This window comes from Candoia aspera, chromosome 2 (genome assembly GCF_035149785.1).
Source record: "Candoia aspera isolate rCanAsp1 chromosome 2, rCanAsp1.hap2, whole genome shotgun sequence".
NCBI classification, from domain to species: Eukaryota; Metazoa; Chordata; class Lepidosauria; order Squamata; family Boidae; genus Candoia; species Candoia aspera.
This window is the reverse complement of record NC_086154.1, coordinates 185,000,975-185,025,950: the sequence shown is the minus strand read 5'-3', so window position 1 is coordinate 185,025,950 and position 24,976 is coordinate 185,000,975. Positions and strand designations below refer to the sequence as shown.

At 41.3% G+C, this 24,976-nt stretch overlaps 1 protein-coding gene across 1 annotated transcript; it reads left to right on the top strand.

The window, feature by feature from the left end:
- The first annotated feature begins 434 nt into the window (after positions 1-434).
- Positions 435-24,703, top strand: MTAP (methylthioadenosine phosphorylase). The gene is made up of 8 exons (XM_063295014.1): positions 435-550; positions 6,893-6,979; positions 7,864-7,922; positions 9,643-9,810; positions 13,801-13,903; positions 16,181-16,420; positions 22,247-22,369; positions 24,411-24,703. Exons 1-8 carry the CDS (start codon positions 518-520, stop codon positions 24,447-24,449), a joined length of 852 nt encoding a protein of 283 aa, XP_063151084.1. The 5' UTR covers positions 435-517; the 3' UTR covers positions 24,450-24,703.
- The last annotated feature ends 273 nt before the right edge of the window (positions 24,704-24,976 follow it).

Here is a 24,976-nt window from a genome sequence, read left to right as displayed (position 1 = left end):
CAAGCAAGAGCCTGTTTTTCTTCATTCCCGGCTCAGGACGAACCTTTGGTAAGATTTTCTTCCAACAGTACCCTAAATTGTCTTGAGTACTTCTGAACCCCCTGATACAATCTTTGTTGCCTGTTTGTGAGAGAAATCTTTCTTCTTCTAGAACCAAGTCTGTTGCTTTGATCAGAATCCGACAGAGCTCAGTAGAAAATCAAAGCCAGGAGACATCCCCTGGATCAATCACGTTTTTCAAATCGAATTCCCCACCGTTGCTTTAAATCTGCGTTGGAAACTGACGGATTGAGGAAGCACGGCGCCCGAGTCGCGCGCCGAGAAGGGCGGCTATGCAAATCAAATAAATCCATAAAATAACGCGCCGCCGGTCCTCCACACGTTCCTCGCAATCGAGGAAAGAAATCCCTAACTCGTGCAACGGAGACTGGGAATTTCCATTTCAGGCTCCCGGCACGAGGGACAATCCCTGGGCGGAGAAGTCGGCACCGCCTCCTTCCTCTTTCTTCGGAGGAACATGGCTGCAGCCGCCGTCTGCTCGGCCGTGAAGGTAAGGCGCCTCGCGGCAGTTTCGCCAGCCAGGAACCCGCTCCCGGCCACGTTCCTCTCGCTTTCCCAATTGGGGGGAGCCTCTTCCCCCAAGGGCGGTTTCCTCGGCGCGCTCGCGGCTCTCCGGAGAAGAGGCGCCCGCGGGGCCTCCGCGCGCTGCTGCTCTGGCTCCTTCGACCGACTCCGCGTACCTTCGGCCGGCCTAAGGGCGAGCGCTTATCTGCGGCGGCAGCGCCGCCTGGGTTGTTCGGCGGGACGTGGGTCCTGTAAGCTTCCGCTCTCCGGGCTGCAAACCCAGGCTCGCTTCCCCAGCAGGAAGCCCCGCCAGACGCAGTAAGATTTACTGCAGAGCAAAGGCGCGCAGGTGTGAGTTGTGCAAATGTTCGCTCCTGCGGACTAAAGAGGGAAGAGTGTGTCGGCCCCGGAGGCTGGGGTATTCCAACAAACCTGGTTCTCGAAAAGGGCTTCTCAGCTTGCCACCATGATTTAACCCCTTTCGTGTTTCGCTTTGCTCGCTTGGCTTTATTCTATCTCTCCTCACCCCCGTTGAAAATTTGCCTCTGCAAATCAGCCATGATGTGGGATTTTGTCCAATTTCAGATGAAAAGCCAGGAGTGAGATCCTGGGGCTGCCACCCTCCCCTAAGCACAATGCAACGTGCAGAGCTCTCGCTTTCTCCCCATCCTAAAGTTTGAAGCTGGGGATCACCTGGGAGTTAACTCTGGGCTTCCCAGACTCTTCAGATACCTTGGAAATGAATGCAATATAAACAATATGGTATTCTCTGGGAGCTTGTAAGTCAGTGATGTTAGAAAATGTTTCTGTGAGTAAGAAGCCATAGTAAAGTTGCTTACACCTGGTTCACTATTGTTTATTTCTTCAGTGGCTTCCGACTCTTCGCGACTTCATGGACCAGCCCAAGTCAGAGCTTCCTGTTGGTCATCAATGCCCCCAGCTCCCCCAGGGACGAGTCCTTCACCTCTAGAATATCATCCATCTACCTTGCCCTTGGTCGGCCCCTCTTCCTTTTGTCTTCCACTTTCCCTAGCATCAGGATCTTCTCCAGGGTATCCTGTCTCCTCCTCATGTGGCCAAAGCATTTCAGTTTTGCCTTGAATATCATTCCCTCAAGTGAGCAGTCTGGCTTTATTTCCTGGAGGATGGACTGGTTTGATCTTCTGGCAGTCCAAGGCACTCTCAGAATTTTCCTCCAACACCACAGTTCAAAAGCATCTCTCTTCCTTCTCTCAGCCTTCCTTATGGTCCAGCTCTCGCAGCCATATGCGAGAGCTGGACCATTGCTTTAACTATGCGGGACTTTGTTGTCAGTGTGATGTCTCTGCTCTTTACTATTTTATTGAGATTTGTCATTGCTCTTCTCCCAAGGATTAAGCGTCTTCTGATTTCCTGACTGCAGTCAGCATCTGCAGTAATCTTCGCACCTAGAAATACAAAGTCTTTTACTGCCTCTACGTTTTCTCCCTCTATTTGCCAGTTATCAATCAAGCTGGTTGCCATAATCTTGGTTTTTTTCAGGTTTAGCTGCTTGTCAGCTTTTGTACTTTCTTCTTTCACCTTCATCATAAGGCTCCTCAGTTCCTCTTCGCTTTCAGCCATCAAAGTGGTATCATCTGCATATCTGACACTGTTAATGTTTCTTCCAGAGATTTTAACTCCAGCCATGGATTCCTCAAGCCCAGTATACAGAGAGTATACAGCCCTGCCGTACTCCTTTCCCAATCTCAAACCAGTCTGTTGTTCCGTTGTCTGTTCTTACTGTTGCTACTTGGTCGTTATACAGATTCCTCAGGAGGCATACAAGATGACTTGGTATCCCCATACCGCTAAGAACTTGCTACAATTTGTTATGGTCCACACAGTCAAAGGCTTTAGAATAATCAATAAAACAGAAATAGATGTTTTTCTGAAACTCCCTGGCTTTTTCCATTATCCAGCAGATATTGGCAATTTGGTCCTAGTTCCTCTGCCTTTTCTAAACCCAGCTTCTACATCTGGCAATTCTCGCTCCATGAATTGCTGAAGTCTGCCTTGCAGGATCTTGAGCATTGCCGTACTGGCATGTGAAATGAGTGCCACTGTTCAATGGTTTGAACATTCTTTGGTGTTTCCCTTTTTTGGTATGGGGATATAAGTTGATTTTTTCCAATCTGATGGCCATTCTTGTGTTTTCCAAATTTGCTGGCATATAGCATGCATTACCTTGACAGCATCATCTCGCAAGATTTTGAACAGTTCAGCTGGGATGCCGTCATCTCCTGCTGCCTTGTTGTTAGCAATGCTTCTTAAGGCCCATTCAACCTCGCTCTTCAGGATGTCTGGCTCTAGCTCACTGACCGCACTGTCAAAGCTATCCCCGATATTGTTATCCTTCCTATACAGCTCATCTGTATATTTTTGCCACCTTTTCTTGGTCTCCTCTTCTGTTAGGTCCTTGCCATCTGTTTTTGATCATACCCATTTTTGCCTGGAATTTACCTCCAATGTTTCTAATTTTCTGGAAGAGGTCTCTTGTCCTTCCTATTCTATTGTCTTCTTCCACTTCCGTGCATTGCTTGTTTAAAAATAATTCCTTGTTTCTTCTGGCTAACCTCTGGAATTTTGCATTTAATTGGGCATACCTTCCCCTATCACTGTTGCCTTTTGCTTTCCTTCTTTCTTGGGCTACTTCTAGTGTCTCAGCAGACAGCCATTTTGCCTTCTTCGTTTTCTCTTTCTTTGGGATGTATTTTGTTGCCGCCTCCTGAACAATGTTGCGAAGTTCTGTCCATAGTTCTTCCAGGACCGTATCTACTAAGTCCAGTCCCTTAAATCAATTCTTCACCTCCACTGCATATTCCTTAGGAATATTAGTGAGCTCATATCTAGCTGATCTGTGGGTCTTCCCTAATCTCTTTAGTCTGATCCTAAATTGTGCAATGAGAAGTTCGTGATCTGAACTACAGTCAGCTCCAGGTCTTGTTTTTACCGACTGTATAGATTCCGCCACCTTTGGCTGAAAAGGATGTAGTCAATCTGATTTTGGGGTTGTCCATCTGGTGAAGTCCATGTATGAAGCCGTCTCTTAGGTTGTTGGAAGAGAGTGCTTGTTATGCAGAGTGAGTTGTCTTGGCAAAATTCTATCAGCCTATGTCATGCTTTGTTTTGTTCTCCCAGGCCAGGCTTACCTGTAATTCCAGGTGTCATTTGACTGCCCACCTTAGCATTCCAGTCTCCCATGATGAAAATAACATCTCTTAGGCGTGTTGTCCAGTAGGTGCTGCAGATCTTCATAGAACTGCTCTACTTCAGCTTCTTCAGCATCTGTGGTTGGGGCGTATATTTGGATCATTGTGATGGCTTGCCCTGAATTTGAATTGAGATCATTCTATCGTTTTTTGGGTTGTATCCAAGCACTGCTTTAGCCACTTTGCTATTAATTGTGAAGGCTACTCCATTTCTTCTGTGGTCCTCTTGTCCACAGTAGTGGATCTGGTGGTCATTTGATGTGAAGTGGCCCATTCCAGTCCATTTCAATTCACTGATGCCCAAAATGTCTATCTTTAATCTTGACATCTCACCAATAACCACATCCAATTTGCCCTGGCTCATAGATCTTACATTCCAGGTTCCAATGGTGTGTTGATCCTTAGAACATCGGATTCGCTGTTCACCGCCAGCACCATCAGCCGCTAGCCATTCTTTCGGCTTTGAGCTAGCTGTGTCATCACGTCTGGGGCTAGTTGAACTCATCCTCTGTTCCTCCCCAATAGCGTTTTGACCATCTTCCGACCCGGGGGTCTCATCTTCCGATGGTATGCCAACATCTCTGGTTGTACTGATCCATTTAGTTTTCACAGCAAGAATACTGGGGTAGGTTGCCATTACCTTCCCCAGGGATCGCATTTAGTCTGACCTCTCTGTCATGACCTTCCCAGCACCATGACAAGGTAACAAGCCCCAGCACCATGACAAGGTAACGATCCTTTGCTGAAGGGTTCACTATTACATGATAGAAAAATAATTACCTGGCCAAACTCATGTCACATAGTAGATGGAATATTGGGAATTTTGAACCAGAGTTCACATAATTCTTCCATATTCCTATTACTTTGGAGCTTTCTTGCTCAATCATCCTCATGCAACAGCACGTTAACAATCAGGTTCCCATGATGTGATAAGATGTCCTACAGAATCCATGGCAAATATCAAAGGCCTTGTCTTCTGCCCTAATGACAGTAAAATTCTAATTATAATCTAAAGTCATAAAAGCTATTCAGTTCAAAATGAAACAGGATATTTTAAAAACATCTGAAGGATCAATATGAAATAAGGCTTTTTTAAAAAAAAACAAACCCTGTGCATCACATTCAATGGCTTATTTGTTAATTTGATTTTCAAGCTGTGTTTTAGGGAGTCTTACCATTCAGAGTAATTCACAGGGATCAGAAAAAAGTAGCTATCCTCCCTTAAAGATAGCTTGCTTACTGCTTTTCTCTTTCCTTACTACATGCAACAGCAGAAGGTTACGTGTCTAAGTAGATTCACAAGTGGAAGTTAGGCTGCTTTAGGTCTACTCCCCTGGAGAAGCATGGCTGTTGGAGAATCCCTGCAACATGCAGAGATTCAGTGAGAAACAAGATGGTGGGAAGATAACCTCTTTACCTCCGGGTGAGCAATGTTTTTGGCTTGGGGGTTGCAGGTATGTGGCCAGTGGTGACACAGGAATGGCAGGGCTGATATATTTTGGCCTGGATTCTTAAGGTTTGTTTTGTGTTTTTAACTTTCTTGAGGAGCAGTTAAGGGGCAAGGTTTAAGACACCCATTTCACCCCTAAAACCTCCCATGTGACAAATTGACCTGGTTTGGGGAGATAGGGTGTTCTGCCAAGTATCCAAGCTGTGATCAGATGCTCAGGCAATTGGTTCTTTTAGATCCAGAGACAATAAGCACACCAGTGGATAAAGAAACTTTAAGCTTTATTATAAACTTAAGCAAACAAAGTCAAACAAACACAGTTTAGGCAGAATATACAAAAGCATAAAAAAAACATAGCATAAAGAAAGAAATAACATACCTAAGCCAGGTGAAACCTTTATTCCCTTATTGCTGCCAGGAGCTTCCTGACCAGGGTAGCAGGAATACCCCAAGGATGGCTTTTAAGCTCCACAGCACCCAGCGCGCAGGGTCTGTGTAGAAGCTCCCAAACTCAAGACAATTCTAAGGGTTTTATCAAAATCTGGCCCTCAAACCTCATGACTCTGTTTCCATGGTACTGAGGCTGCAGGACCTGACCTTGACCAGGGTTTGGAATACCTCTTTCCAAGAGCCTGGGAAGCTATACAGATAAGCTAGTGCCTAACAAAAACAATCTCTTATCTCCCCCTCCCCATTTCCAAACAGAAATACTTTCTGGAGGGCTGTTGGAGGAGTGGACTTATTCTTAAACTTTTAATCTTGGGGTTTTCTCTTATCTCCCCCCTCGTGCATAACAGAAATAAAAACAAGCCAGTTAAACATTAGTATACCTGAAAATCAACTAATCATCTTTGTGTGAGGGAGAAAATCAAAATATGTCACTTAACTCCTCAAAATAGCAATGGTCTTCCGCATTGCCACTACATAGGGTACATTTCACCACTTAAGTTTCTGCCTGTAATCTCAATCAGCCAAAAGAGTTGGTCCCTTTTTATTCTGCAGGGTCCTGAGAGGCACAGATAAGTGCTGTGGCCTGGGGTTGCCCACTTTGTCTCTAATGTTACATCAGCTTTTCCCAGCCTTGATGCTTCTGAAATGTGTGGACTCCTGCTGGCTTGGGAATTTTGGAAATTGAAGTTTACGTATTTCGAAGGGTGTCTGGATTAGGGAACACTGCATTAAAGGTTTCTAGAAATACCACAGTTTTTATACTTGAGATTTCCTGTTCATCAGATGAGAAATTTACAAATGTTGCTAACTGCAAGGGCTGATTGGGCAATTTAGAGCCAAGAGTGGAGACAGGGAGGAAAGTCTGTTCCTCTCAAGTGTTAAAATTTCATGCCACAGAATTCTTTTGGACTTCTGACAGCTTACAAGGTAAGCGAGGTCTGGTACTCTCCCTATTTTGGGATGAATACCCTGTAGAAACTCTTGATGATCATTTGTTTCTAGTATTTTCTCATCTGCCCTCCATGGTGTCTAAGGAAGTTGCCTAAGGCTAAAGAGATTGTGTTATCCAGCCTTGTCAAAATAAGTCGACTTTCATGCCCATATTTCAATAAAGCAATAACAATATTGTGATGTTAGCTGTATATTCATGTAGAGTTTACAATATCTTGTCTTCTAATCTATATTTCCTTTTTGGAAGATTGGAATTATTGGAGGGACGGGTCTGGATGATCCTGAGATACTAGAAGGTCGAGCAGAGAAATACATTGATACACCGTATGGAAAGGTGTGTATAGGTAACTAAGCCATCTTTTTGGGTGTGGGTGGTGTGCTAGGGAAAGCACATGAAAAAGAGCCATATTTCCAAGAATGGCCTTTCTCATAGGTTTCTGTGGAGAAACACCCAGTGCCTTTGCAGCTTGATTGGGTTTTTAAAATGGCTTGATTAACCCTTGGACAGGTTGGAGAAAGATGAGAAAGTCCTCATACAACAGTATAGTTCTGTGAATAATGTCCCGCATGTGTTCTTTGTATGCCCAACTAAATTTGTGATCTCCCAGCAAATGGCTTGGATTCCATGGCAGCTGGCTTTGGATTCCAGAATTCATATCTCTTCCTTGTGAAGTTTACACATGGAAGGTTTGTACATCCTGTGATTATTGAGTGGGACAGATGTATTCACAAAATGTGACTTCATATGAATAGATTTTAGATTTATTAGTTACTCTCCTCTTCATTACTTACAAATATTTATCATAGAATCAGGACTAGTCCTGCTAGCTTGCTGATGATGCAAAACTGCCTTTTCAGGGATGTTTCGTACTTTGAATTAGTCCCATAGCATTCACTAAGAAGCCCAAGCAGCAGCTATGTAGTGACATCCCAGAATAGCCATTACTCGTTGGTGGCCTGTGGCTATTGATCCTCTAATTGTAATGTAATGCAGTGACTTTGCAATTCTCCTTTGTATATCAAATTTTGGCTGGCAGCAAAGTCCATCAAACCTTTTGAGGTTTATTTCTATATGTGATTTCATGTGTAGGATTGCAGTGCATAATGTATTTCCGCTTTGATCGTGCATTAGTAGCAAATCAGTTTTAAAAATTTGTTGGTGGAATTTTACGGTGCTTCTGTAGTCTTCGTTTGCATATGTATTGTTTTTAATTCCAGCCATCAGATGCACTGATTTCAGGAAAGATAAAAAACGTTGACTGTGTGCTTCTGTACAGGTATGTGAAATTCCTTTGAAAAACGTGAATTAGATTTGCATTAGAAAATGTGATGTGACATTTGTCATAATGAAGCCAAACCTTCAAACCTGCTAAAGATACAAATTGTATTGATGGCTATTTGGCAGGCAGCTGAGGAGCACTGCTAGAGTTTCCTTGTGTCATCATCTCCTCTTCTTGATCCTAGAGGCCCACCAGTCAGGTGATCAGCAGCTGATGGAAGGCACAGTGTGGGTGGTGGGAAGTAGCAGCATCCACAGGAGATGGCATAATCACCATGGACTGCCCATTGCTAGGTTGAGGATTACAGGTAGTCCTCGCTTAACAACCATTCCTTTAGTGACAGTCCAGACTTACAATGGTGCTGGGAAGACCAACTTGCAACCGGTCCTCACATGACCATTACACTGTCCCCATGGTCACATGATCACGATATGGGTGTATGGCATTCAGTTCGCATTTATGACTGTTGCAGCGTCCCATGGTCACATGATCACCATTTTCAACCTTCCCGCCTGGTTTCTGACAAGCAAAATCAATGAAGAACTGCATGATTTGTTTAATGACCATGTGGTTCACTTAATGACCACCACAAAAGGTCATAAAATGGGGTCTGATTTGCTTGATGGCCACTTCACTTAGCAACCAAAATTCCAGTCTCCATTGTGGTTGTTAAGCGATACTACCTGTATATCAAATACTCATGAAATTCCTCCAAATATAGGATGATATACCTTATTGAATTGATTGAGTCTTAACTTATACTTTTTCATTTTCTTATGAGCTTCCTTGCCTAATGAACTGTGATTTGGGATAGAGAAACCAAGGACCCTAAAAAGTCCCTTGTGGGTATAAGCATGAAAAAGGCTCCCCATCCAAACACATTTTTAAAACATCTAAGATATAAACCAAGAACCTCATGACCTGCAGCTGAGGTCTGACCTAGAGAAGGCTCATCTGGTCTACGAGGTGAGTGACGCAGACAATCTGAAGATTGGCCAGTTGTAATTAAACATTCTCAACCTTGGTAGCTTGAAGATGTGTGGACTGGCTGGGGAATTCTGAGAGTTGTAGTCCACACATCTTCAAGCTGCCAAGGTTGAGAAACACTGTTCTAGAAGCCTTTCCTTGCTCTCTACCTTAGTCAGAAAGCTGCTTTTTCCTGTGCTTCCAGTTGTAGCCATAGCATCAAGCAGTAACATGACCTCAGGGACCCTGACAAGGGGCCACCATGTTTAGATCCCAGTTTGGCTTCTTCTCACCCTGGTCTTGGTGTCCAATATTCTCCCCAGTTCACATATGCATAAGGTGGGGGTAAATTATCTGTAGCTCCAGGGCTGTATTTGACCTTCCTGTGAAATCAGAGCCCCTCAGAAAAGTGCTCTGGGTAATCATTTCCCTAAAGGGGGAAATGATCTGTTATATAGGGAATAATGATACAGTTTCAATGTAATCGCATCGAAATGAAATAAAATACATTTTTCCCCACCTCACTTTCGGAATGTCTGTTGGCCTGCCACTCAAAAAGGCCAGATAAAAACCTTTGACCTGAAAAAGGTTGAGCGTCCTTGGCTTAAATGGGTCAGAGCAACACATGATTTGCTATATTGATTCCTGATTGCAATGCAAATGTATCTGTCCAAGTAGCTTCCCCATTTATTATTCTCCATTTTTATTTTTTGCTTTTTAGCTTTAACAGATTCCTTCCCTCTTTCCCTAGGCATGGGAGACATCATTCTATTATGCCAACAAATATCAATTTCCGTGCCAATATGTGGGCACTAAAGGAAGAAGGTTGTACCCATCTGCTAGTGACTACTGCCTGTGGTTCATTAAGAGAAGAGATTCAGCCAGGAGATCTTGTTATAATTGACCAGTTCATAGACCGGTAAGGGAGAAAATGAGGTTCCGTATGGAGCTAGAACTAACAGTAACAGAATTAGGTCTTAAATTGGCAAGAGGTTCTGTTTCCAAAGCATTCTTGCCCAGATACTTTGATACAATTCCAAAAATCAACTTCTATAAAATGCATTGAGGGCTATTTTTAATTAGTAACGGCAAGCACATTCTTTTATTCCATAAGAGAGCCAGCCTCTCATGAAGCAGTAGGTGCGGGAAGATGAGAAATGGCATGGGATTAAGAAACTGCTGCCCAGTACCCCATGTCAGTTATCCTGCATACCCCACCCCAGAAGGACAACCCCTGTCCCACTGCCTGTCTTATTGGAAGATTTCAGTCCTTTCGTAATATTGAAAGAAGATTGCACTGGCTGCCTATTTGTCTTCTGTCAGTGGGATGGAAGATTACCATCTTGTCCTCCTTAGAGAACCAAATGTCTTGGATAGGCCTGTTCTGGTGAGATTCCCAGCATTTCTGCCAAGTTTGCAGAAAGGGAAGGTACAACAAGGGTGGGGAAGCAGGAGACATCCATAGCTAGGAGGAGGAAGTAGAATGGAGAATACAGGGAGAGTGGATGGAAGGCTTAAAAAGCATCAAAATGTGTTGCATGTATTTCCAAAGTAATTGGGGAATTGACAAGATACCCATCTGTTTTTGCAAGCCTGGAGAAGGACAGGAGATTTTTCTGACCTTGCACTGACTCTTTTTAATGTACTGCTTTTCGCAGATGTAGTTTATAAAGAATATGAGATATATAATGAATTACGATTAAGTGAATCATAAAGAAAATGTGTCATAGGCCTCTTTAGGTTTCTTAGTTTATGTATGAATAATAATACACAATACATAATATGTATGATGCACAGGAAGAAAAGGTTTCCTGCATTTTCTCAGAAAACTGTTTTCTCAGCTAGGTTAGACCATTTGAGTCACAGTACAGGTTATGTATTTTGATCAGTGGATTAAGGTACATTGCTACCAGCTCTTGATCTCTTTTTTTCTTCCCTTTACATGTGCACAAAAGGAATTACTGTTAGGAGGAGGCAGCAGAAAGAAGGAAAAAACAAAATGAAAGGTGCATTTTACTGAGTTGCCAAATTTCATTTATCATTCTGTAGAAACGATTATGGTATTTATTAAGGAAACAGGAAAATAAATGAATATATATATATAGAGAGAGAGAGAGAATATAATGAGCCCCATTCTATTATAAAAGCCCAGCTCCACAGTCAGTCCTCAATGCTTGATCTGATCTGCCATTGCCCACAGACCCAGCTCATGCTTCCTGCAGTTCACAGATCTAGATCCATCTGTCATATTTTCTGCATTGTCTCCTCTGAAAGTCACTGGCCAACTGGCATCCTATATCCCCCAAACAATCCTATGTCTTATCCTGCTATCACAATGGAGGACATGTGTCTCACTGCAAATATTCTAGGAATTCATTGGAATTTATTTCCACTGTTCACAAACTCGTCTGCCACCATTCACCCCTAATCAGCCAAGTTGCAGAGTAAGGCAAAATTCCTCTCAATGTATAGTTATTTACTCTGAAGTAGAGAAACAAACAGCTGAGTTTCCAGCTACCACTGGTCAAATAATTAGTCCATCTCTCTTCCTTCACTTTATAGAGTAATATGTAATTTTTAGCAGTCCAGTGGTTCTTAAGCTTTTGTATCCAAAGTTCCACCAGTCACACTATCAAAGAATCTGAACCCCAACATGAGAGTAACAAAAGGAACACTTTTTCTAAACTGGTTTTGTCAACTGAAAGAAACAGTCCATTAATGGTGAAAAGAAATTCAGGGTAGTTGAACAATCTAAAATGGTTTTAAACTGTGATTGTGGACAAAATCAGAGAAGCGGCACAAAGAAAGAAAAACAAGCTTTAGGGTTAGGGATAGAGCCTAATTAGAGACATGCAAAAAGACCTGTATCAAGATTTATTAGGTCAGTCTTCTTTAACCTGGTGCCTTCCAGTTGTGTTGCACCTAACTCCCATATTCCCCAACCAGCATGGGAAGGAAGTCTAGCACTTCGGAGGAACAATGGATAAGGCAATCAGCAAGATGTTTTGATAGGTCAGTAATGGATGAAGGATGATGTTAATGGCCAGGTCACATTTCCAGATTTGGGCTGTTCACTTGGAACCACCTTGAATGGCAGCTGTCTTTCACCACACCAAGAAGCAAATTCTGCAGGCATAATGGGGAATAAAAATTGGTGGTAGAGATTACCTTGAAAAGATGACATTCATAAACATAGCTAATACATTTCTTTCAGGCAGCTCTGTGTATTTAGGTGAAGGTGAAGTTGGCTGAGACTTGTGTTGGAAAGTATGCATGGTTTGGGGTAGATTTCCCAGGCTTTAGAATAGCTTGGCAGAACTGTGTATAATGGCTAGGCTTCATAATGCACATTTCTTAATCCTGTTTCTAAAAGTTAGATTTGTGATATTCTTTACTCAACTGCCCCAAAAGCTAAATTTTGATGGATTCTAATTTAATGTTACACATCAGTGCAGCACTTGTCAAAGCAGACTTCTTGAACACATACAAGCAGTGGGAACTGATTTAAACTTATCTTCAGCCTCTTGAGGATCAGGTCATGACCTGAGCTAGTTGATTCTCAGTGAAAATACTAGCTTCTGAAGAAGATTGTGATCCAAGAGTAGTTGTAGTCAAATTGATTTATTGTCACAGCATTTTTTTTGCAGCTTCATTAATAAACAATGTATCATATTAGTTTTCTTACCTTTGTAACAAGTTTGGCAAAATCTTCACTCCCCCAATCACATTTTGAGTTGGTGCATCTGTAACATTGTGTCCCTGCCTGATGCCCGCCCCATGTTAGAATTGCAGTTCCCAGAATTCCTAGCCAGCATTGCCATTGGCAGAGAATTCTGGGATTTACAATCCCACTCAGGTATTCTATCTCCATATTGCAAGTCTGCAGATTTCTTATATGTCTAGCAGTAGCTCAGAACTTTGCAGCAAAGTGATTGAAATGTGTGTCTTGCTCATTTAGCATAGTCATTTCCCAGGAGACGGCCATTTTTTATTGGCAGTAGTGACATATGTTCCGTTCATTCCCTACAAATTGCATTATGAGTGGCCACCTGATGCCTTCCAGATGTTTGGATTGCAACTCTCCACATTCTTTGCCCTTTGCAGCACTGACAGGGTTGGTGAGAGTTGAAGTTCTAAAGTCTGCCCGGATTGCATAGAGGGTTTTAGCTATACTTTTTTTTCCTGTGCATTTTATGTGTATTCACAAATACATCAGCTGAATTTTGCTGACAGAATAGCATTTTTTGCATTTTTAAGGTATGACACAATCTGTGTTTTTCTTGCCAGCTCTGGTTACAAATTGAGAAGCATCGTACTCCTTCCAATCCTTTTACATCTGGTCTTCTAATTGAATCATCAGTTTTATGTTAAGATTTTGGTCTCTTTTTCTGTTTAAGGCCTTTTTCTGTCTAAGGCCTATTTCCAAGTGTCTGCCCAAATATGTTCCATTTTTTTCTCTAGAACAAACTGTAATTCTGTTAATGTGGTTGTCCAGTATAATTTATGGGAAGAAGCAGGGAAATTATTATAATCTTCCTAACTGGAAGGATGTGGGTTTCTGATCAAAATATATATATATATATGTATATATTTTGTTTCTATCAGTGTGTGGTTTCACTTGGAAGGCACTGTTTGCCTTGCTTCCCATTAATTTGCCTATGACAATATTGTTTCTTCTAACATAAAGTATACTTTAGCAGACCAACATTATTTGTTCCTTTGTACTGTGGAGTAGTTGCTGTGAAAGCTTCCATGTAGTATAAAGGCTTGAGGTGGGCATGGTACTAAAAACTGCAGAATGAATGAATGACTGAAGAGTAGCATTGGTGCTGCCAGCATTTACATCATGGCATGCTGGCAATCCTTATGTTGTCTTCTCTGATTGGTGTATATATTTCTTTCTTCTTAGGACAACGAAAAGGCATCTCACTTTCTATGATGGGACTTATTCCTGCCTTCCGGGAGTGTGCCACGTTTCTATGGCAGAACCTTTCTGTGCCAAAACTAGAGAAGTTAGTAGACCTTATCTTGCTGAAGACAATATATATGTCTAGGATCCAATCTGTGATTGAGCAGAAAGTACTTTCCCACCATTCCCATTTTCCTACCATTCAGCTACTAACATTTTCAGCTAGATGGATACTAGAAGACATATAAACATCTCCCTGGCTTTGCTTTACATAATAGTTCTAGGATGTGTTATCTTACATTCTTGCACATGGTTAAAAATTACACTGAAGGTAGTCCTCCCTTTAGTTGTTTGTCATGACAAAAATTACAGCAGTGAGATAGTTGGGCAGTCTGTAACCTCTGGTAATGTAAGGTCCTCCAAGGTCTTTATGACTACAGTCCTTCCTGTCCCTTCACCACTTGCCTGCCTTTGTTGATTTACCAACATTGCAGCTGCTACCCTGTTTCTGCAAAATCCAGAAGACCCTTGGTACAACATTGAAGACTTTTGGGGCAGAAGCCAAAGTATTGCATATGCTGTCCTATAGTAAAAGGACTCTGTGGTCCTGAGCCTTGCAAGAGTAAGTCTTAGGAAATGAAAAGCTGAGTGACTATGGAACATTCTCCATACAGAAACTAGAGCATCCGACAGTATGACTTCAGCAGTGAGAGAATGCCAATCACACAGCCTTGAAGAAACAGCCTTGCAGAAAAATTAGTAGTGGCCATGATAGAAGTCAGGAGGGGACAAGCCAGTAGGGAGACAACAGGTATTTTAACCTTCCCTCCCTAAGAATCCAAATCTCATTGAAATTGCTGGGGATGGGGGTTTGCCTTATCCTGGCTTATGCCATCACCTGCTGTAAAATAAGCCATGGCTATATCAGATTCTAAGCATGTTGGAATATGATTTACAAGCATTTTTTGAACTAGAGGGTAAAAATAACTGAGAATTGCATTTGCACCCTAACTCTATGAAGTGATAAATATGTTAGCAGATTGCTTCAATGCAGCAGAAGTAAATAAGTATGAGAGACCACGCATTTCTTTGTAAAAGATTGTATTAAATAAAAAACATTACTTAGAAGTAAAACAATAAACAGATTAACCAGCTAGCTAACTAACAGCAGAGAATGACCAGAGACTGACCAGCAAGAAGCTGGTGTGCATCATTAATATGTTCTGTCCTATGTACATCGACCAATCAGGAGCTTCTTAACCTCATAAGGATATAACCTTTAGTTCCTGAGAGTAAGACCCAGACAGCCAGGCACCAGAAGTCCACTCAGAAAAGCAGCCCCCACCCTTTTTCCTGTGAGGTGTCTTTTTAAAAACTCAAGCCTCTGAAATTCTTCTTTGATTAAAAAATATTCAACAAAATCCTGGTGGTCTAAATCAGGGGTTATGTCACCTGAACCTCCATGACCATAAGTGGCCCCAAGAGCCTTTCGTATGTCCCCAGAATCCTTCCAAACAATACAATCAAACTATTATAATTAATACAACAGACTTTAATTAAAGAACGGGGAATAAACATGTTTATATTTCAAGTAGATATAAACTTTCAGTTTTTTCTTAGCCCCATCCATTCAATTATTCTACTTCCTAGCATACCCCTTACAGGTCAAATGTGGCTGTTGACCTGACAGAAAACCCAATATGTTCCTGGGGTAAATAAAGCAGTAACTTTTTAAAAGAGGAGCATTAGTCTATTGGGTTCTGTATTTTTTTTGTTTTCAAGCTGTCCTCCTATGCACTTGAACATCATTACAGTTCAGGGAAAATTGAGATAATGGAGATGGTGATACTGATATTAGTAACATATGGCTGCGAGAGCTGGACCATAAGGAAGGCTGAGAGAAGGAAGAGAGATGCTTTTGAACTGTGGTGCTGGAGGAAAATCCTGAGAGTGCCTTGGACTGCAAGAAGATCAAACCAGTCCATCCTCCAGGAAATAAAGCCAGACTGCTCACTTGAGGGAATGATATTAAAGGCCAAACTGAAGTACTTTGGCCACATAATGAGAAGACAGGACACCCTGGAGAAGATGCTGATGCTAGGGGGAGAGGAGGGCAAAAGGAAGAGGGGCCGACCAAGGGCAAGGTGGATGGATGATATTCTAGAGGTGACGGACTCGTCCCTGGGGGAGCTAGGGGTGTTGACGACCGACAGGAAGCTCTGGCGTGGGCTGATCCGTGAAGTCACGAGTCGGAAGTGACTAAGTGAATAAACAACGATACTGATATGCTGTATGGGATATTAATATTTGGAGGGGGCTTAAATGACACCCCCCAGAGGGATAAGCAGTGGTGGCTTTTCATCTCCCTTGATGTTTTCAGGTTCTCCTGGATGTTGCCAAAAAGCTTGGAATCAAGTGTCACTCAAAGGGGACAGTAATTACAGTTGAGGGGCCACGTTTCAGTTCCCGGGCAGAAAGCTTGATGTTTCGCAGCTGGGGAGCTGATGTTATCAATATGACAACAGTCCCAGAAGTGATTCTGGCAAAGGAGGCGGGAATCTGCTATGCCAGTATTGCCATGGCAACAGATTATGACTGCTGGAAAGAACATGAAGAAACGGTGAGTGAAATTTCCTCTTTTCACTGGGGATATGTGCTTCATCAGCATATACACTAAAATTGGAACAATACTGTTTGCCAAATTGATACCCTGCTTGCCTAAGCTATGTTTTATGCATGTCGCTTTTGCATGAATCCCCCTCAAAAAGCAGATGGAAAAATTACAAATGCTGACAAAGATCAGTGTGGGGCTCTGTTTCTTCCCTGCTTGTCAACCTAGGGTTGCCAACTCCAGCTTCCTGCGTGTGAGAAGAAATGAGTGCATATAACACTTGTATATGCAGATGCATGTGTGTGTGCACTCATGGATGTACTTGCTACAAGCCACACAACCAAAAAAGAGCAGGGCCAGAAGAAAAAATATTAATGGAATTAAAAACTATTTAAAATTAACAGTCTCATTCATCTTCACCTGCACATACCAGTGATTCCGTCTCTCCCATACAGTCTGGAGATTGTCAGGGTCTGGATGGGGAAAAACATGCTCAGACTCAACCCAACCAGGATACAGTGGTTGGCTGATTCCAGGACTGTACCATCTTTGACTGGTTTTTGCACAACCTCGCCTGGTGTGCCAGTTCTGGCCTTACTTGGTATAAGATGCATTGAAGATGGTCATTCATGCCCTTGTTATCTCTCAATTAGATTACTTTGCCTCGCTCTACATGGGGTTGCCCTTCAGCTGGTCCAGAATGCAGTGACATACATGCTGTTACAGAACTGCCATGTTCCATGCCTGCTGCACAAGCTGTGCTGGTTACTAGTAAATTTCCAAGTGCAATTCAAGGTGCTGGTTGCTACCTGTAAAGCTCAAATGTCATGAGACCTGGGTGGTTTAGGGACTGCCTTTCCTCAATAGCTTCTGCCATTTCTACCGAGACAGTTAAATTGTCATGTTCACTGTTCCAATGTTCCTGGTACATCGTAACGTTTCGCATGTCATTTCCCTGATACGTGTTTGATCTCAGGAGGGAGGAGGATTTCTCTTCGGGGAGTTATCTGTTGGCTGCTGGGTTGGAATGTCTTGGCTGCTGGGTTGGAATGTGTTTGGGTTATCTCATGTGTTCAAGGTTGCTTTCCCAGGATGTGTGGAAAATGGTTAACAGCACCTGGGAGGGGGATGGTTGCTATGGCCGGGCGAGGGAAGGGATTACGTTTGGAGCCGAGGGTTTTTAGTTTGTATTTGGTGCGCTTTTAGTCATTCTCAGCTTTCTCTGTATTTGCATACTATTCTATCAATAAATCAGATATCATTAAGTATCTACTTGTGAGTCTGAGTATATCAGGATAGGCAATCATTACATAAAGCTGAGAATCTTAAAACTTTTACCACTAACATCCTCCCAGAGTATCTGTGAGGAAATAAAGTTAGTGATGACTGAACCTACTCCTTGCTCGGGGGAAAGTGAAGATTCCAGTGCGGGGGAACCGGATTCCATGGGAAAGAGAAGGGAAAGTTTCCTTGGGTTTTCCAACTATTATCGGCAATTTATCCAGGGGTTCGCAGAAATTGCATTGCCTCTCACTGACTTATTGCGCACAAAGGGTCTGGGGGACACACGCAAGGTAAAGAACCCGGGAGCGGTGCTCAAGTGGACGCCTGAATGCCAGGTGGCTTTCGACAAGCTAAAAAGCCTGTTCATGGCTGAGCCTATCCTGCAACACCCTGATCCCACTAAACCATTTGTGGTTCAAGTGGATGCCTCTGATTTCTCCATTGGAGCGCTTTTGTTGCAAGTGCCTGGTAAGAGCCCTCACCTACTAGGAGGTACAGCTTAAGGCCAATGGACAGGAGGCATTCTGTGTGTGTGTGTGTGTATGAATTTTTGATACAGTAAAAGTATACAGAACAAAGAAAAGATAGAAAAAGAAGGAAAAGAGAAGGAAACAGTTATGCCTTCTGCCCTTCTTTCTATCAAGTAATTACCATCTTACTCTTTTACCTTTTCCCTTTCCATCCTATTCTCTTTGGCCCTTTTTAATCCCCAAATCCAGAAATCATCAATTCAGTTTTTTCTTCTGTCTTCCACTGTTGGTATCTCGTTACTTTTCCATCTTTTTGCATACAATAATCTTGCCGCGCAGACAGGAGGTGTTCTCAATAGCAGCTCCCTTGCTTTGGAATAACTTGCTACCTGAAGCATGTATGGCCCCATCTTCATGACTTTTTGGAAGTAGATGAAAACACGTTTTTTCCAGAAGGCCTTTGGAGATTAGCTGTATATAGCAATGCCATTTTACTTTATTATTCTTAGCTACTATTTGAATTCTTATATTCTGACTTTGTTCTCTGCTTTTAGTACATACAATCTGGAAGCTGCCTAGAGTCCAGCTGGTTTCAGACAGTCAGATAAAGTTCATGGATAAATAATACACAGATCAATCTCATATACTTAAATAAACACATACACAAAAACATGATCAAAATGAGAGAGAGAAATGGAAGAAGGGGTAATTGCTCTGAGAAAGAAAGGGACAAACCTGAAGGGTGATGAGATGAGAGGATAGCAGAATAGACAAGAGAAGAGCGGGAGGTCTTGGTTAGGCATTATTAAATAGCATTCAAGTCCCCTGGGTGAACAGCTCCTCCCAGCAGCAGTTAATCTTCAGCCTAATTTTAAAGGCAACTTTGCAGCAGCAGCACTGCCTCCATTCATTTATACCTCATGGTCATTCCTCTGGTTTCAACAGCTTCTATTTCTTGGTCATTCCTTTGGTTTCAACAGGCACACTTACCAGTTCGCAGTAATTATTGGGTGGGGAAGACCCATTCCTTCCCTCAATTTTATCACCACAAGAATAAACCTGTAAGATGGGTTGGTTTGAGAGATAATGAATGACCCCCATATCGTTCAGTGATCTTCTGTGGTTGGGTGTGGATTTTTTGGCCCTGGTCTAATGCCCTAACCATAATAGTTGTTCACTTTTGTTGTTGTTGTTGCTTAAATGATACTGTGTTTAATTGGCTGTATGTGTGTGTAAAGGGAATTCACTGTCAAAGAGAAGTTGCTATATTTTGAACACAGTGTTTGCCGATGAGTCTTGCTGCTTGAAGGATATTTTCCTAGATATTCTAATTGCTTGCTCAGGGGAAGACAGCCTGTAGAACGCCAGATGTTTTACAGCAGTTCTAGTTAGTGCGGCTAATGGTGATGGATGCTGGGAATTGTAGTTCAGCGATATTTGGAGTGCCTCAGGTTATTAACTTCTGTGCTAGCTCATTCTCCAAATGTAGGTGCATTTGTAGCCAAATAGTATTGCCTATATCACATACAAGAGGGAGATATCAGCAGGCTTAGAATCCTTCGGTTCACAAAAGTCCAGACAATCCAGAAAGAAAAATACTGTAGATAGAGGGAGGAATTTTTTAAAAAGTCAATCAAGACATCCAAAGGAAAATTGGCTTAATGGCTGCAGAACACATACCTATTGTTAGGGGAGCAAAAGTGGAAAATCTATGGAAATGGAATGACCAGGCTGGCTAGAACAGGAGTATTCTACACTCTAAAACTTGGTGTAGACTCAAGCAGCTGTGGATAATTTTAGATCAGTCTCTCTCACAGCTGCAATTAAATTTGAAGGGGAATATAAAAGTGCTGAATTGCAACTCATAAAGCAGTTCAGTTTATCTTCTGGGTATGTATTACTGAGCACCAGGAGATTGAGTTATCTACACTCTTTTGTCCATGTGAACACTGCCCATATTTACTACATTTTGTTTTCCTATGATCCTTTTGTGGGTATATGCATCTGCAGTTCACTGATGAAGTAGATTCTGTTCTATAAAGTCTTGTCATAATAAATCTGTTAATTTCACATGTGTGAGGGATGGGGTCCTTAACACGCTACCATTTGCTGCAGAAAGCTAACCCCAGCTACTTATTTTGAAATAGTTTCACTGGTATAGTGGCAGAGGCAAGTTTTTGTCAACCCCATACTAGTATAGTGATAATATTGATCTGTTTTGTAGGGCAGTTAAAAGACATACTAAAGACCTTAAACATACTAAAAATGCAAGTGGGTGTCTGCTCAGTTCCACTTGAGAAAGTTATATTGTAAGTATGATTTATTCACTGGAGAAATGCTTACTGACCTCATTCAGTTAATTTATTGTTTGTTTGTTTAAATTTATATCACCACCCATCTCCCCCAATGGGGGACTCTGGGTGGTTTACAATAAAATATGTATATGGATCAGATGTGAGTCTAGAGTCTGAATACAGCATGTGTCCATGGGTTTTATTTGTGCAAAAGACTTAGGAAGGATTACAAAACTTTAAAATTCAACTATAGTAAATCATGTTATAGGCAAAATCTTCATTACAGTATATTGTATGTGAAGCTTTTAAAAAAAATAAGCAAAAGTCCTTTATTAACAATTGGGCTGAATCTGTTCTTGTCTTCCAGTGTATTTTGCCAATGAGATCACAGCTAAGTCTAACAGTCTGAAAACAGTGTTAACCATATTGATAAGGACTGTGTGACCACTTGCCTGTGGAAGGACTTTGTGGTGCATTTTGAATAGTGATTATTGCTTCCAGGAAGATAGCAATACTCTATCTGGGCATAGAGGAGAGAGAGAGAAATCAGTCGGGCTTAAGTTTGCTCTACTATTCATTTTTTAAATCTGCTTTTTTTATCCCAGGACTTTTCTGAGCCTTTACATACAGAAACATTTACATGTGTTCCAGGGTATTCGTTTTAGTGTATTAAATTTCATATTGTGTTTGTTTTACTTGCATTTTTATTTAAAATGATGCAATTTTGTTTGTTACTTTTATAGATACGCATTTTATACATTTTTGTTCAAAAAGCTATTCCTCAGAATTCAGTTAGGTTTGAATATTTATGCTGGCCTATGACCGTAATAAAGATTTGATTTGATTTGAATTGCATGTTTTAAAAAACTGTTTGATTGTAAAAAGAAATCGTTTGGCAAGCACAAATTAAAAGCTCACATTAAAAAGTGAACTGAATTACTTTCTCATCCTAATAATAATAATAATAATAATAATAAATTAAATTTATATACCGCCCAACTCCCAGCAACTCTTTGTTCCTCCCTGCCCATCCTTTTTCGAGTATAAAATGGAGGACTGCAGGAACTCTTATTTTTATTTTTTAATCTGATTACTATCCTGCCTTTCATTCAGGAGCGCAAGGTGGCGTATGTGGTGTTCACTCCTACTTTATCCCCATAGCAACAGCCCTTCGAGGTGGGTTGGGCTGAGAGAGTGTGACTATTTATGTACACAGATACATACATGCAGTGTTGGGGAGGGGGCTTTTTCATAAAATGCAGAGAGAGAAGTTCCAGATACTGTAAGTAAAGGTTTCTCACATTTTAGCTGGTCTTAATCCTGTTTAGTTTCCTTGCTATGGCTATTGCCTTTTTTTTTACGTCCTATTAAATGTATTTGATATATCAGGCACTTTTTTCCCTTCAGAGGGAGCTTGCTGTGGATGTTCATGACTGTGATAAAGATCATTAGCCTGCATCTATCTGAAAACTTTTCTGAATTGTTCTTGTTGATAATATATTTTATATTTGAGCATATTTAGTGTTTGACATTACTGTCCTGTATATGTATGCTCATGTGTTGGTTCATTGGGATTTACTCTCATGCAAATGTGCATAAGATCAAAGCCTGAGTGTTTCTGTTAGTCCAGAAATACTTCCTGTAAAATCAGATATAGAGGATGGATGGATGATAGACGTTAATTAAATTGGTTGGTTAGTTCTAATTTCAATTTTTATGGCTATCCACTCATGCAAGACAACATATATATGAATAAAGAGAGCCTAAGGATGGTCTTGTTCTTGTAGGTTTCAGTGGACAAAGTTCTAAAGATTTTGAAGGAGAATGCAAATAAAGCAACTAGCCTGCTGCTTACTGCCATACCTCTGATTGGATCCATGGACTGGGGAGAAACTCATCAGAGCTTAAAAGTAATTTCATGTTTCTATTTAATTTATTATTTGTGTATATGTGTTTTTGAAAAATATTTCCAGGGTGCTTCTAATGGGAGAAGCCCCAGCACCCATCTCCATAGAGCTGTCCCTGAAAAGCTCCAATGCAATGAAACCTAAGTACAGTTGGTATGGTACCAACATTGCAGTAGTAAAATAGCTAACATTGATAAAATGTAGAAATCCCAACACTTAGAACATGCCATCTGGACAAGATTAAAATCAACACACAGCTACAGTTAAAATCCAGAACAGCCCGATTAAATTTTTGGGAGCAGAACATCATCCAGGCTTTCCTAAAGACGTGGAGTGCCTGACAAATCCCAGATGGTTGGACCTGCTATCCAAGAGATATCCTCAGTTTAACAGCATTTGAAGCTGAGCAATGAGTAGACGTTGAATTATTAATTTGCAGGCAGGTAGATAGTTTTTTGTTTTTACAAACTGAACCTTTAAGGTGACTAGGGCTCAGCAGCACATCAATCAGCAGTCCACTTCCTTATCAGCAAGAAGCTACCCTGATATATTCAGGTGATCATCTGGAGTTCAACTTTTAAAAAGATGTATGATCCAACCATCTTACTTCCACTAGTTCTTGGACTTCTGGTTTCTGCATTTGCCAAAATGTTGAGCCATCTTCAGAAATGCCTGGTGTGAGATATATTGGTTTTCTAACTCTCCAGAAAGTGTTTTAAGAATTCCAAACATTTTAGATATTTATACCCGTGCATACATGCATGTACACCCATGTGTTCACAACATAATTAAGAACTCTGCTTGAACACTAAAGCAGAAAGCAGAAGAATTTCAGACCAGCAGTGATAAAAATCTGGGCAAGTAAATTGCTGATCCCAGAAGCGTACAAATAGGCACCAGATCTGTAGACCCAAGGAGGACATTCCATGGACTAGGTGCTATCTAGAAAGGGTTTGACAACTCTTTTGTGATGGCACTTAAAACAGTGAAGGAATCACGAGGAGGATTTGGATAATGGAAAATAGCTATAAATTTGGAATCAAACCATATCTTGTAGCTGGTGAACACACATTAAAATTGGTGAGATGAGTTCCAAGTCATCTGTGCCCTTTTTTGGGCAGTTATCTTACTACCTGGCTTTATTTGTAGCATATGCACAAACAACCAGCTATATTTAAATATCTTAAACTGGGCATTTTCTAGCACATAAGCAAGGAATCTGTGGCTCTCATATGTTGCTGAGGTTTTAGTCCCAGCAGCCCCAACCAATGGTAAGGCATGCCAAGATACACTTCAGCAGCATCTGAGAAATCACAGGTTTCCCATCTGTATTCTAGAAAAGAGAGAGAGGGAAGTATGAAGCCAGTATAGAGCCAGTTTGGTCTAGTGGTTAAGGCTCCAGGCTAGAAACCAGGAGACTGAGAGTTCTAGTCCTGCCTTAGGCCTGAAAGCCGGCTGGGTGACCTTGGGCCAGTCCCTCTCTCTCAGCCCAACTCCCCTCACAGGGTGGTGGTTGTGGGGAAAAGAGGAGGAGGAAGGAGTATTAGGTATGTTCACCGCCTTGAGTTATTTATAAAAATAATAAAGGCGGGATACTAAATAAATAAAAATAATTAGTTCTTATCTCCATCCCCTGAGTAAGAATCAATGTTGTGGATCCAGAACACAAAACATGGTCTCTTGTAAGGAGAAAATACATCTTACCTTAATGGATCTCTTTCCTTATTTGTTTCTGGCTCATAATAACGATGATGTAAAACACAAATACCACAGTGTATAAAGCAGGATTCAAACAGCAAAGCCTTCAGGTCCTCTGCTGAAACAAATTAAGGCTCTTAATTCATTTGGCACCCCACAACTTTTTGTTGTTGTTAGTAACACATTCTGTCTTGTGTACATGATTTGGTTATCTTTCACCAAAAATCTGTTGCTATTTTGCAGCATGTTTGCTTAGACAGATGGTTACTTCTGTATAACAATTACAAGCCTCAAAGGGTTGTTTCTTAATGCAGCTTTTTTCCCCCCTATGTTCTTTGTGTTTCAGAATACTGTGCAGTTGTCCGTTATGCTACCAAAACATTAAAAACCTAGCAAGATACGGTCTTCAGGATCACAAAACAGACATGTTTACTTTTAAAGAATGCAGTTAATAGATGCAACATTTTCCACTCCCATCTGCTAATATGCTTCTTGTTTTGGAATAAGATCTTGCAGAGGCTGAAGAACAGAATATCCACAGCAGACTGAAAAGTCATCAATTCTAAAAACTGACATTTCACAGACTATGAACATAATAGCAAATACTTGATCATCATGCTCCATAGATGTGAGAGAGGTTACAGTTCTAGTTCAAATATTAGATCATAACTCAATCTAAAAATGGCAAAGCCATAACAAGGTATGTTTATGTGCCCTTAATCACCCCCAGATGACGTGGGGTGGAAATCCTCATATCACCAGATTGGTTACAGTGGTAGATTGCCTTTCAGTAGCATTTTTATAATGCAAAGAAATGGTTTTGAATGGAGATAAAATGGATTTTATGATGCTTTTTAATAGAAAATTACTGGCTTTTTGAAATAAGAGCAATTACAGGTTGTGCTTCTTCAT

Coding starts and splice junctions, on each gene's coding strand:
- MTAP (XM_063295014.1), top strand. CDS start 518: ATGGCTGCAGCCGCCGTCTGCTCGGCCGTGAAG. Junction 7,923..9,642: donor GACTGTGTGCTTCTGTACAG/GTATGTGAAATT, acceptor CTCTTTCCCTAG/GCATGGGAGACATCATTCTA. Junction 22,370..24,410: donor AAACTCATCAGAGCTTAAAA/GTAATTTCATGT, acceptor TTTGTGTTTCAG/AATACTGTGCAGTTGTCCGT.